Below are 13818 nucleotides of genomic sequence, written 5' to 3' on the forward strand. Positions count from 1 at the left end.
TTAGACCGTTTTAGACTTCAGCGCCTTAACGATCATGGCCACCAGGCGGGCTAATCTTCATCCAGAATAAAAACTTAAAAATCTACGAAAACATGAATGACAGTATTCACCAATAAAAGTTTTTTTTAAAACGAAAGAATGGTTAAAAATCTTGTGATATAAAAACCTTTTTTAAGCACGACGAGTCTTTTCGATTTCTAAAGAAATTCGTGGCTACGTACAGGCTGTGTTTACAACGTCAAGCATATTTTCCGCTTATTGACGTCATTGTACCACGTGTTTCTTCATAATAACTCCTTCATATGGCGGGAACCAATCAGGGAACAAGATCGGGGAGAACATCCCCCACCACATCTCGGCCAAACAGAGTTTGTGTTCCGTGTTGTTATGGACTGACACGGCGAAGGCACAGGTGCCTGCTGAGGTTTGTTTTAGCCGATAACTGGAATAATACCGGGATACTATGTACAACTGTCTGCTAATGCTGTAAGATCTAATTCTTACAGAAATTGAGAGATAAAAGATGGACGCTATTGTGCAATATTAGTGGATATCATTGGGTTCTCCGTGACAACAAGGAAGTTATAAATGTCACATTTTTAAAGGGATTTGTCACAACAGCTGGGCGAAAGCTTTGAAAGCAGAAGTTCCTAATGGGAAGTTTTCGTATATGGTTACCGGCAACTGTGCGGTTGGCACGAAGAATGAGTAGTGCGTAGTTGTGTACAAGTGACGTTAAAAGCCGGTTGATATAAACAAACCTGCGAGAGAGGAAATGGTGTTATCGATTTGCGGGCCTTGGACGGTGAAAGCACTGCAGCCATGCTTTCCGGCAGGGAAGGCAATGATGGTTAAAGGGCCAGCAACTACGTAATTTCAATACGCCATACCACCATGTTTTAATATGATTGAATTGAACTATTCTTCTTATGTATCGCCCTTAATAAAGAAAAATAAACTACGCAGTAGAAACCCGACCGTAAGTAAATGTTCTTATCATTTTCTATTGTTAGGATGTATGTTATGTTTTTTGTGTTTTGTACAAAATAAACAACGACCTTGAAGTTCCCAATGTCACCGTAACGTAGGTCAAGCTTGTTAATGGATACTACTTTCTTTGCCGAGAATGTCATCGTCAACATCGTGATATTAAAGAAGGGAAATAAAGTTAACGAGAAAGTTATTGCACAATGCGCGTGAAAGTAATTTCACAATACGACGTCATCCAAACCTACTGTGGCACGTCATTTTAAGTATACCTTCTGACAGCACAATGGGAGGGGTAAATGGGAGATACGTAGATAAGGAAGGAACAAGCATTGCACTACATATTTTTTATTTTCACCTAGTTTACAGTACACAAATATAGATTATAATACAAATAAAAACTTAAAACTAACAAACACGCACACAAAAGAAATTATTACGGCACAATAAATAACTGTAGGGAAAAGTTGGATTTCACGAAAATGGTTTCAATGATTGTTTAGATCAAAGCGTTTTAACTGTAATGTGAGGCTATATGACATGCTTCAAATTACTTGCTTTTCTACAGGGGAGGACAGCAAAGTAATATGGACTAGATTACATCATTAACCACAACAGACCCCCAAGGATTATTTTTCCATCTCATTCTACTGGTTTGATGGTGATGAACCTTGAGAGAATGAAAAATACAACAACAGTACTAGCTACAAAGCAGGTTACAAATATGTACCAAGTATCCTCATCAAATATATCTGTGAAAGCTGGAATTTGACTATAAATAGTGTCAATTAACTTCATGCTGTATTGTTTATGTGAGTAAGTCATGGTGGCAGCAGTAGGATCTTAGCGTCTCCTCTTGGCAGTCTTGGAAGATTTTTCTGATTTTGTAACCAAAACCTTCGATGTGTCTTCAGGTGGAGCTAACGGTGTAATGTGCTTGTTAAATAACTGAAGTAATTCCAACGCAGTCAAGTTTCCACTCTTGAGCAGTACAGATTCTCCGTTAACTGCAAAAGCAAGAAAAGATCCTGTTTTCAAATGCATTGAGCAGTCTTATTATTATTATTATTATTATTATTATTATTATTATTATTATTTTGGCAGCATGAACACTTTTTTACTTGCAACCTGCATTTAAGAAATTAAAAAAATTAAGGTTGTGTATTTCGAATAATAATAATAATAATAATAATAATAATAATAATAATAATAATAATAATCCTATGGCCTCAGCTACCGTGTGCAGACATTTCAATTTGACGCCATCTGGCTGTCTGCTCGTCAATTTCGACGTTCCGTTTTACTCTAGATCCACTAGATGTCAGACCGAATAAACCGAAACTCTCTTGGGTGTCTATGGCTGAGATTTAATGAATTTTGTCGGGTAAACACCAAATGTGTCACCAGAGATATTTTACATGTCTGCCGGGTTTGAACCTGCTATCTTGGGATCCGGAGGCCAACACTACCATTCATCCACAGAGGCAGCTATTTTGAAGAATAACACAGTATTATTACTGCGACTGATGACCTATGTAGTTTCTAGACTACACTTTTATTTAATGTTTGAAATGTGACATTACTTTCTGGCCAAAGGAGAAGTTCCTCCATGTCAAATGTCATTCACAGAAGTTGAAATGAGAAGAGTCAACAGTGGCCTTTGTATGAAAAATTTGTCTCTAAAGCAAAGTATGGATGAGTCAAGTAGTGAGCTAACAAGCAATAAATCTTTCGCCTAGAACTGACGTGGCTTGAAAGTCTTTGGGATAGATCCACTTTAAGCAAATCTAAATATTTGAAACCTTTCCTTTCCTTCAATTAATTAATTCATTGAATTAATTCCTCTGAAGTACTGTACCTAGAAGGGCTACACGTTACTACATAGTTCACATTTTTAGGAAGGTGAAAATCATGCAAAAATAACGTGAAACGATACTTGAAGTAGATGAAAGGCGGGATCCTTACTTTATGCTTAGTAGTATTGTTACTTACACAGACAAAAGGCATTAAAACACTTCACAGACATGATTTTTTGGTACAAATTTACTAAAAAATTATATTTGAAAGACATCTTGACAGACCTATTGAGAATCCCCCCTTATTCTTGCCATTGCAGCGTGCTGAAACCACGAGAGAGGCAAGGCACAACAGTTTAGTGGTTCAATTCTGGGCCATGTAGTTTGACATCTGTTGTAAGTTAACAGTTTTCCTAGCATTCATTTTATGAAAATGCTGGGACAGTCCCTCATATCAACATATAGTGCACTTTTCTTAGTCCTCGCCCAAATAAATGGAGTTACTTTTAATGCTTAAGTCCCTAAATTAAACAGCAAAATACAGGTTACACATTATATAAGTAAACAAAACCTTTTGGAACTGGATTTAATGTGCTCACTAAATTCAAAATTTCACTGCATTAAAAAAGAAATTCTTGGTTGGTAGTAGATTTTACATTTAAGGATATTATCACTGAAATTGGGGTGGAAGTAGTCCTATGTATAAGTTGTTGTGCAGAAACAGCTGAATGGCCAAGTAAGTGGTCTAGAGAGTCAGGAAACCAAGTTGCTATGGAATAGGAGTAGGTCATGGCATAAAAATAAACTGATGAAGGAATTGTAAGTAAATGAAAGAAACAGAACAAAACAAATAATTTGCTGAATCCAAGAAGTCATTAGAAGATTACAGTAAAATTCTGGAAAGGCTTGGTCAAGCAGCATGGAAATCTTTCTGGACAGTAATTAAGAATCTTGGAAAGGGAGGGAGGGAAGGAATCAATAGTGTTTTGGGGTAAATCAGGTGAACTGATAATAGATCCCAGGGAATCATTGGACAGGTGGAAGGAATATTTTAAAAACCACCTCAATGTAAAAGGAAATCTTTCTGGTGAGGAGGACAATGACATAGGTGAAATGATGCCTGACAAAGTGGAAAGGATGGTAAATATATTCGATTTTCGTAAAGCAGCAAGGATAGATGAAATTAGCGGGGCTGAGTGGCTCAGACGGTTGAGGCGCTGGCCGTCTGACCTCAACTTGGCAGGTTCGATGCTCAGTCCAGTGGTATTTGAAGGTGCTCAAATACGTCAGCCCTGTGTCGGTATATTTACTGGCACGTAAAGCGAATAGCATTATTTATTATAGATGAAATTTCACCTGAGATGGAATACAATGGGAAGGCAAAGATGAAACTGCTCCACAGAATAATAAAATAGCATGGAATGTTAGTACAGTACCTTCTGATTGGATGAAAGCAGTAATTGCACCTATCTTTAAGCAAGGCAACGGGAAGAAATTCTACAACTATTGAGGTATATCAATGATCAGAATACCAATAAAGGTTTTCACTGGTATTTTGAAAGGGAGGGTGCGATCAGTGGTTGAGGGTAAGCTGGATGAAAACCAGTGTGGTTTCAGACCACAGAGGGGCTTTCAAGATCAGATTTTCAATATGTGCCAGGTAACTCTAAAATAATACGAGGTGTGCAGATTTTTTTCTATTGGCTTTGCGTCGCACCGACACAGATAGGCCTTATGGCGACGATGGGACAGGAAAGGGCTAGGATTGGGAAGGAAGCGGCCGTGGCCTTAATTAAGGTACATCCCCAGCATTTGCCTGGTGTGAAAACGGGAAACGACGGAAAACCATCTTTACGACTGCCGACAGTGGGGTTCGAACCCACTATCACCCGAATACTGGATACTGTAAAATATATAGGAAAATATTTAAAATTTATTTCCACCTATTCAATACAATATAAGATGTTGACATTTAAGTCAAAACATTTTTCAAATGTGAGACATGTTTCGGCTCTTACTGTGAGGCATCTTCAGTCACTAATCAAAATCTTATTACTTTTGTCAGACAACATTTCAAATATTCTACAGCTATTATAAAAATGTTCATAAAACAACTAAGAATCTAATATAATGATGAACAATGTGTAGTACACTTGATGAATAGGACGACATTAGACGGTACAGTAGTACGGATGATGGCTTGAAGCCTTAGTCAATATTAGGTTTTAAATACATAGTGGAAAGCATATAAAATCATTTCAATTAAGATATACAGTACATTTAAATGATATTAAAATAGTAGGTTCTTAGATGGTACACTTAAAAATGGAGGTATCATAAGTGACAGTTGATGGCTTAAAGCCATAGTCAGAGTTTGAAGTATAGGTAAAATAACATGTTAATATACACATATGAAAAAGATTACATTAATGAATGGTCACTAACGTTTTTCGCTAGTATCTTGACAACGATTCACGCAACAAGTCAAACGGGCCAGCAACGCCATAAAACCAACCAATCAACAACATTATTTCAACAGCCCCATTAAACTCCCACAACATTCGTCAATAATATAAAAATTTCCAATATCAACATTTTGAAAATATATTGTCAATCTGTTAAGAAAACAACAGCCATTCAACCTTCGTGTTAAAATCTTACCAACATAGAGAATAACAGCTCATCATCTCTACAAACTTAGATGAATCAAAATAAATTTAAGCCAACTATAAACTACTTGACAGCACAATCTCGCTGAACCCATCTATAAATAACTTCTGAATTGTTGACCATTAAACATTAAGGGCAAACGCTGGCGTCAATAACAATTGCCCAACATTTGGAATGTTTTTCCTTTACATTTTACATTTTATATTCATTAATGTAATCTTTTTCATATGTGTATATTAACATGTTATTTTACCTATACTTCAAAACTCTGACTACGGCTTTAAGCCATCAACTGTCACTTATGATACCTACATTTTTAAGTGTACCATCTAAGAACATACTATTTTAATATCATTTAAATGTACTGTATATCTTAATTGAAATGATTTTATATGCTTTCCACTATGTATTTAAAACCTAATATTGACTAAGGCTTCGGGCCATCATACGTACTACTGTACCATCTAATGTCGTCCTATTCATCAAGTGTACTACACATTGTTCATCATTATATTAGATTCTTAGTTGTTTTATGAACATTTTTATAATAGCTGTAGAATGTTTGAAATGTTGTCTGACAAAAGTAATAAGGTTTTGATAAGTGACCGAAGATGCCTCACAGTAAGAGGCGAAACATGTCTCACATTTGAAAAATGTTTTGACTTAAATGTCAACATCTTATATTGTATTGAATAGGTGGAAATAAATTTGAAATATTTTCCTATATATTTTACGAAACTTTCAATATGGACAAAAAATTATTTTCATCACTTGTAATACTGGATACTGGCCGCAGTTAAGTGACTGCAGCTATCAAGCTCGGTAGGTGCAGATTGTTATGTTTCGTAGATCTACAGAGTACCAAAGTTAAAGACTTGTTGGCAGTACTGGGGGATTAAGGGATTAAAAGTAGATTATTAAAAGCAATCAAAGGCATTTATTTTGACAACTGGGCTACAGTGAGAATTGATGGCAGAACTGAGTTCTTGGTTCAAGGTACTTACAGGGGGTTAGACCTTTCACTTTTATTATTCATCATTAACATGATTATCTACTGAAAGGTATCAAGTGGCAGGGAGGGATTCATTTAGGTGGAAATGTAGTAAGCAGTTTGGCCTATGCTGGCGACTTGGTCTTAACAAATTGTGCTGAAAGCCTGCAGTCTAATATCCTGGAACTTGAAAATAGGTGCAGTGAGTACGATATGAAAATTAGCATTTCGAAGGGTAAAATTATGATAGTAGGGAAGAAGCTTAAGAGAACTGTATGAAAGGTTGTGAATACAAAACTGGAACAGGTAAATCAATTCATTAGGATGTGCATTCTTGCAGGATGGTAGTAATGTACAGTGAGTATGAATCAAGGTGCAGCAGAGCTAATGTAATGAACTTGCAGTTGCAATCAACAGTATTCTGTAAGAAAGATGTCAGCTCACGGACAGATGTACCTTTACACCAGTCTGTTGTCAGGTCGACTGTGCTGTACAGGAGTGAAAGCTGGGTAGACTCAGGATAACTTATTCATAAGTAACACACATGAAAGTAGTGAGAATCATCACTGGTACAAACAGGTGGGAGCAACAGCATGAGGAGATGAAGGTAAGCACAAACAGAGTTTGGTGGTGGGGTCATGTGAGGCAAATAGGGGATAGGTTACCTAGGATAATAATGTTGGCTTTACATCCCACCAACTACTTGAACAGTTTTTGGAAACGCTGAGGTGCCAAAATTTGTCCAGCAGGAGTTATTTTATGTGCCAGTAAATCAATCTATCGATGAGGCAGACATATTTGAGCACCTTCAAATACCACCGGACTGAGCCAGGATCGAAGCTGCCACGTTGGGGTCAGAAGGCCAGCGCCTCAACCCGGCAGATAATGGACTAGGTCATGGACAGTGAGAGAAGTACAGATAGATCATGACAATAATGGTTAGACTCTGTTTCAAATGATTTAAAGATAAGAGGTATAGAATTAAACGTGGCCACTCAGCTAGTTACAAACACAGGATTGCGTAGGTGTTTAGCGAATTCACAGAGGCTTGCAGACTGAAAGCAAGGCATAACAGTCTATAATGAAGATGATTAATAGGTGTGATAGAGCTTTGTACTGAGAAATGAAAAACTGGAGGAAAAACGTATTAATCGTTGCCTTTAATTTGTGAAAAACTTGAAATACGTCCAATATCGAATGAAAGTCTATGTGGCCAGGTATCCAGCAGTTTGTCTCGTTTTATACAGCTTATACTTAAAAGACTCTTGTCTACTATTCTGGGTCGTGAAAAGGATCAATCAAAGTCATCATTTATTAGGATGTTTCTGTCAGGCCTTATCTTCATAAAATTTTCCATCCACATATATTTTCTTTTGGGCTTAGCTCCCTAGTTCTCACTTGGCAGTATTCAGTCAACATTGTTTGTGGAGCTAGCAACACAAATGTGAAATGTTCACTTTGAGAGACTATAAATGTGAATCTGCATGGTCTGAAGTGGGAAGGTTAGTACATAGATTAGAGGACTGGGGTAGGACAGAATAAAGTGAGGTGGATTGAAAAAATTAAATGAAAATGCATAAACAACTTGTCATGCTGACATGTAGAGCTCTGGTGTTAATCTCATGTTTTCATAGTTCAGTCTTGTTTCTTGATACAGGGTTGGGGATGAGGTGACATGAAATTGCATGGCATGCTTTTACGGCCGGCTCTTTCTGACACCAACCATTGTTGAGGAACAAATGAAATGAATGATGGTGAAAATGAAATTTGGTAAGGAGGTGGAAAGAAATGGCTGTGGCCTATGTATAAGAACCGTCCCAGCATTTGCTTCAAAGTGAAAATGGGAAACCACAGAAATCCATTCTCAGGCCAGCAGATGATGGGGTTCACTTGACCACTTCACTAGGTCCATAGTTTGTTCGAAGTGATTAAGTGAATTAGGTAATTATTATGGCTGTTGCAACACCAACCACATCACGTGTACCTCAGGAGCTCTGAACTTCTCTACGGAAAGGTACTTGTTCAAATGTAGATAGGGAAGGCAAACAAGTAACACCCAAACTCGGCACTATGTGAATTAAATCCAAAAGTGAGAACTTTGGGAGCTTACAACAAGTCACCATAATCTTGAAAACTGTCTTGTTATGAACTAAATTTCATGTTGTTTCCTTAGTAAAAGTGTACAGTATATTTGAAAATGTAATGGTGATAAAGATCTGACTAAACTGCAGGTAGGCTCAGTATGAGAGCTGGTAGTTGCCCACCTTTGGTATAGGGAGCGTGCACGGTACTAGTAACAGAGCGCTCTGGCGGAGTTGCGAGAATTAATACGGTGAGAGTGCATTCCGCTGGAAGACCTGCTTCATAGTTACGGCAAAAAATATCGTTGCATCTTGTCGTCAAGATAAATATGAAGTAATTCTATGGAAGTTGTAATGCTGTACATATAAAAATACATTCAAACCTGATACTGTTGTCACAGGACGAAATGAAGAACAATATTGTAACTACCTCATATCTATGAATCTGTGAAAAGTCAAATTTCGCGAGTGAGATTTCCGGTAAAATTGACTGTGCCTTTGACAAACTATTGACAGGCAACATCCGGTAAGCAAATAAACAGGAATTCAGTTTGAATAAGTAGATAATACGTCATGTTGCTAAGCGAAGTTCTGATAAGGAAGATTTATACAAGTGGATTATGTGCAGGGGTTACAGTTCTACATTCTTTATTATTGGTGGCAAGAAATTTGCTAGCACACAAGCTACGTAAACAATGTCGCTGATATACGGAAACAGATCTTGAGGAATATTTTTCAAGATTTTGAAAACGGTCACCCTGTGTATACATCTGTCAACATGAATTCGCACACTTGCTACACTCTGAGTTTGTAACACATCATCTTCTGTAAATCTCCCATTGTGAAGAAAAGGCAACATAACAAGTAAAGAATGAGGTGACTGTGTTTTAAAACCTGGGAATCCCTTGTCGGCTAATATAACGTCCCCATCACTCAAAATCTTTAGGAAGCCTGAATTGTTAACAATAAAAGAATCATTAGTTCTTCCACCATAACAAGGGGAAACAAAAACAATAGTTCCGTTTGGGGCCACAGCTGTAAAAATTTAAATGTATAACATGACTTGTACGAAGAATGCATGTAACATCTCTCATCTATTCTTGCTGGCGTTTCTGATTTCATTTCTGTGCAATCTATTACAGTATAACCCGTGCATCAGGATAAAATGTTTTAAAAGCGCGAGGCAAAGTATTATGCAGGGATAGTTTGCTAGGCCACAAAATGAAATTAGTAGTTCGTTTCTTGACTACTCCGAGAGCAGTAAAAAATATTCGCGCAGCAGTAGTCCGATGTACACCAAATATGACTGTCAAGGCAGCATAGGTTATACCCAATTTCATTTTCATTAAAAAGAGTAAACAAACATGGTTATTACTTATATTTACGGACACTTTAGAAACAAAGGGAGAAAGTAAAAAACTGAATGTTTCAAATTAAAGTGTGCCTCATTTTTATGCTCTGGTATCCATAAAATCCTCTGCATATGTCCAAGGGGGTGTTGGGACCACAACTTTTATCCACCTTTTGCGAAAAATTTGGAGGTACTGTGATTGACTAGCACTGTGTGCCTACATCATTCCCATTAAAAATACAAGTGAATTCGAAAGTCGTTGCTTCAACCTCAAATGCTGCTTGCACCAACTTATGTAGTTTTTCACAATAAATTCATGAGTTTCCTGACTAGAAGATGTATGTATAATTGAACATTTCATTCGTTTACTCGCTCTTTCAAACTGGGATACATCACATTCTCTTTTCGGTTTCTTCTTATAGCTCTCATGAAACACAGATGGCATATATGATCGGTGATTTTCAATATTACTAGGCCTTCCTCCAACAAAATGTTCACTGCAAATGACGGAGCATTTGGTGGGTTCCGATGGAGTTCCATCTGCACTGAAATGCAGGAAAACATTTATTATTATTATGATTCGGCGTAGTCAAGACACGTGCGCATGGAAGGACATGAATGTAAACATACGAACCTGCTGCAATGCATAATTGAAATGAAATATACTATTTCAAAGTGTACTTAAATGAACGTGTTCTTGACTTGGCATACCTGATATGTTTGAAATGTGTGATATGAAATGTGTGATTTACGTCACAAATGAAATAAGGTAGCCTACTGTACTTCCTTTATCCTTCCAACAGCCGAAATCCACTTCCTGCATCTGTCCGATTCCTATGGACGACCAGGAAATGTGTGAAATGTAATTCCTTTCCATGCGTGTTTCTTTGTGTGTTGTGGCAGTTCACTGCACAACAGTTTCTATTTGATTTAGGCATTTTGATACACTACTACTACCACCACCACCACCACCACAATTTCACACCCACAGTTACACAGCCTGGACCGACCGCTCAGGACAAGATCACCAAAATGTTACAGATTTCTTCCGCTAGAGGCGCTAAGAGCGCCCGTGCACGCTCCCTATACATACAATGTATGTTTGCATGTACATGTGTACGATAATGATGAGCTATGCTATCGTGTGTTAATTACTTATTCCATTAGCGACTAATAAAAGTCAACTCAGCAACTTACAGTAAAACATCGTTAGTACGTTTCTCATTAACACTTTTCCCGCTTAGCATGTCGTAAATTCAAAGTCCCAATTCTCATCATATTAAATGTATATTTAAAAAAAAACCAGTTATCGTGTCACGAATTTCCGCTATTACCGCTTAGCACAATAACATTTTTCCTAGCCTTGAAAATGTTATTTGTCATCCCTTGTGAAAGAAATGTGATTTCCAACTTGGGTAAGAGCCGTTGACACAGTTGCATGATTACGGGAAAAGGCCTTGAATTCCTGAACTTCACAGGACAAGTTGCACCTTCGGGGAGCAAGCTATTAACCTCAGGAATGTTCAGTTTTGCTTGCAGGTTAGCAGCGAGATTGCTGTATAACACAGTGAGCCTGTTCGCATACCATTCAGGAGTTGAAGATTAATTTTGTGTCGAGTTGTACAGTGGTACGGCGAATATGTCACATGATAGCCTATATCTGGATTAGGAACATAATCATGAAACTCCAATGAAGACAAAATTAAAATATGTCAGAAAATGGAGTAGCATTCGCATCTTCACGGGTAGTGTGAATGATGCAACTCACACCTTTGACTCGATCACTCAAACGGGTCGAAGATTTGTCAGATTGAAAATGGTGGCCGAAGTTATTCTTAGAGTTGAACATGGTTGAGAGCACCTCCAATTCATTGTCTAAGAGTGTGAACACAAAAAAATGTTTAATAACCCATTGGTCTGAAATAAAAAGCCTCTACTAACATTTGTTTAAAGAAAGAGTATGATCTGCAATAATACTTTGATATTTGTATTGGCCCCCATGCAAATGTGTTCATATTGGTTGTCTGGTGATTTTCACACCTTTCAGTGCACTGCTGTTATAAGCCCCAGCGGAAAAGGTTTTCATATTTATTTTTTCGTGTTTTTGACACCTTTTAATACTTTCTACTCATCTTTAGACAGGGTAGAAATAGACTGCACTGTACCCGCAGATACAAGGTGTAAAATGCCCTCATGTCAGAAAAAATCATATCAAGTGTTTCCATAACCTTGTTGGATAGTTTTTTTATTCACCGATTCAGCAGCATGTTTTCTTGCTTAACACGTTCTTTTTCCTTGTCCCCTGCAGAAATGTCTTAGCAAGGTTTTACTTCTGAGATGCCGTGGTGAGCAATACATGACAAATGTTGTCCTGGAAGGCGACTGATTCAGACAAGGTTCTGTGATGGCGTGGGGAGGCATGAGTATTGATGGGCGTACGGATATTGTCATCGTCCGTGGTAATCTTACTGCTGCGGGGTACATCGAACAGATACTGTTACAGCATGTGTTGGCTGCTGCATACAGTGTTGACCCTGAATTTGTACTTATGCACGACAATGCCAGGGCTCACGTAGTGTGCATCACCAGAGCTGTCTTGCGGGAACTGGACATTCAAGAGATGGAATAGCCAGCAGCGAGTCCTGACCGTAATCCCATCGAGCATGTGTGGGATAGGCTTGACAGAAGTGTTCGTGGGCGTCCTCTTCCACCACAGACTCTCCAAGACCTCGAACAGGCTCCCATTGAAGAATGGGACCTGATACTGCAACGTGTCCTCCGTCGACTTATACAGAGCATAACGCGTAGGTGCCAAGCTGTGATAAATGCTTGTGGAGGACATACACTGCACTGAAGCTCTCCAACTGTGATAAAAATTCATCCTGGAGGACTGTTATTACTTTGTTTTCGCCCGTATTTGGACATTTCTATTTGTGTTCTGAAAATGAACATGAATCCATCAATGTTCTTTTGTATGCTTCAACAATAAAGAATAGAGGTTTAGTTGGTAATATACCTGGGTGTGAGGTATTGTTTTGTGGAGCATGGCACAGTTCAAAAACACGTTCCCCTAATTTTTTTGAACTGTGCATAATAAAACAGAAAAGGCAGCAAAACAATTTCTATGCAACACCTTTTCAGATGTAGGTAATCAGGATTATTATTTATTACAAGAGCCTAACACTTGGGTCCTTAGCTGCATCGGTTAAGCAATGGGAGACATTTCCTAACATTACTTTCAGACTGTCAATCAAGGTCCACTTAAACCAACAAAAATATATCATACTATTAGTAACTTACCCAGGGAACAGAAAACTGAAGGCTCAGCCCTGTTGCAAACAATGTCTGTCTTAACTTTACAGCTGGGATTAGTAGACAAGATTTTCTGGGATGATATGTAGAAGAGGAATCTTCTGGAAATAAAAGAAAACATTTATTTCTATTGCAGGTCTAAACTATGGCTACAGAGAGATCTAAATTGGTGATTCCCGGAGCAGAAGGACGAAGGGAGCCAATGCAAGTGACCATGTTGGGGAAGACCTATGGATGTGGAAACTGCAGTGGTAAGTAGATAGTTGTATAAAGTAATTTGTTGACGAGATGAAATAAAAATTTCTAACCAACTTCAGAAATTCTTGAGGAAGAGGGTTAAACAAAGGCTGTGTGGAATATGGTTTGATATGCACACTATGTAGTTTAGGTTCATAAGGAATTGGTCTCCACATTCTGTAAGGATGAAATTAAGGTTTATTCGTATAAAACAAGTCGTTTGCAAGAAAGGAATATTAAATGACAAAATATTGCATGTAGTTGAAGTTTTAAAAAGTATATGTTGTTTATGTTAGTCACGTAACATTCTTTACCAAGTGTATTTTGAGAACAACCTGTTTTTTCCTATAATTACTTTTTTTGATCTTGCCTCTTATATAGCTAAATAGTAGG

At 37.8% G+C, this 13818-nt stretch overlaps 3 protein-coding genes across 4 annotated transcripts in view; 1 reads left to right on the forward strand and 2 right to left on the reverse strand.

Moving 5' to 3' along the window:
• The first annotated feature begins 409 nt into the window (after window positions 1–409).
• Window positions 410–13818, forward strand: part of AGO1 (protein argonaute-2) — a 327978-nt gene continuing 314569 nt past the window's right edge. The window contains exons 1-2 of the mRNA XM_067155023.2: window positions 410–979; window positions 13325–13439. Coding sequence (XP_067011124.1) covers window positions 13334–13439 — 106 coding nt within the window. The 5' untranslated portion in view covers window positions 410–979; window positions 13325–13333. The remainder of the gene's footprint in view (window positions 980–13324; window positions 13440–13818) is intronic.
• LOC136882396 (uncharacterized) lies at window positions 1445–1812 on the reverse strand. The gene has a single exon (XM_067155025.2). It carries the CDS (start codon window positions 1810–1812, stop codon window positions 1630–1632), a length of 183 nt encoding a protein of 60 aa, XP_067011126.1. The 3' UTR covers window positions 1445–1629.
• mRpL53 (mitochondrial ribosomal protein L53) overlaps window positions 1831–13818 on the reverse strand; it is a 44703-nt gene continuing 32715 nt past the window's right edge. Inside the window, exons 2-3 of one of the 2 annotated variants that reach the window (XM_068229555.1) lie at window positions 13177–13286; window positions 1831–1994 (exon numbers count right to left, since the gene is read on the reverse strand). In XM_068229555.1, coding sequence (XP_068085656.1) covers window positions 1831–1994; window positions 13177–13286 — 274 coding nt within the window. Of the gene's footprint in view, window positions 1995–13176; window positions 13290–13818 lie in introns of both variants that reach the window. The other variant, XM_067155024.2, reaches the window with a different exon arrangement.

The sequence above is a fragment of the Anabrus simplex genome, chromosome 10, assembly GCF_040414725.1.
Source record: "Anabrus simplex isolate iqAnaSimp1 chromosome 10, ASM4041472v1, whole genome shotgun sequence".
Lineage (NCBI taxonomy): Eukaryota > Metazoa > Arthropoda > Insecta > Orthoptera > Tettigoniidae > Anabrus > Anabrus simplex.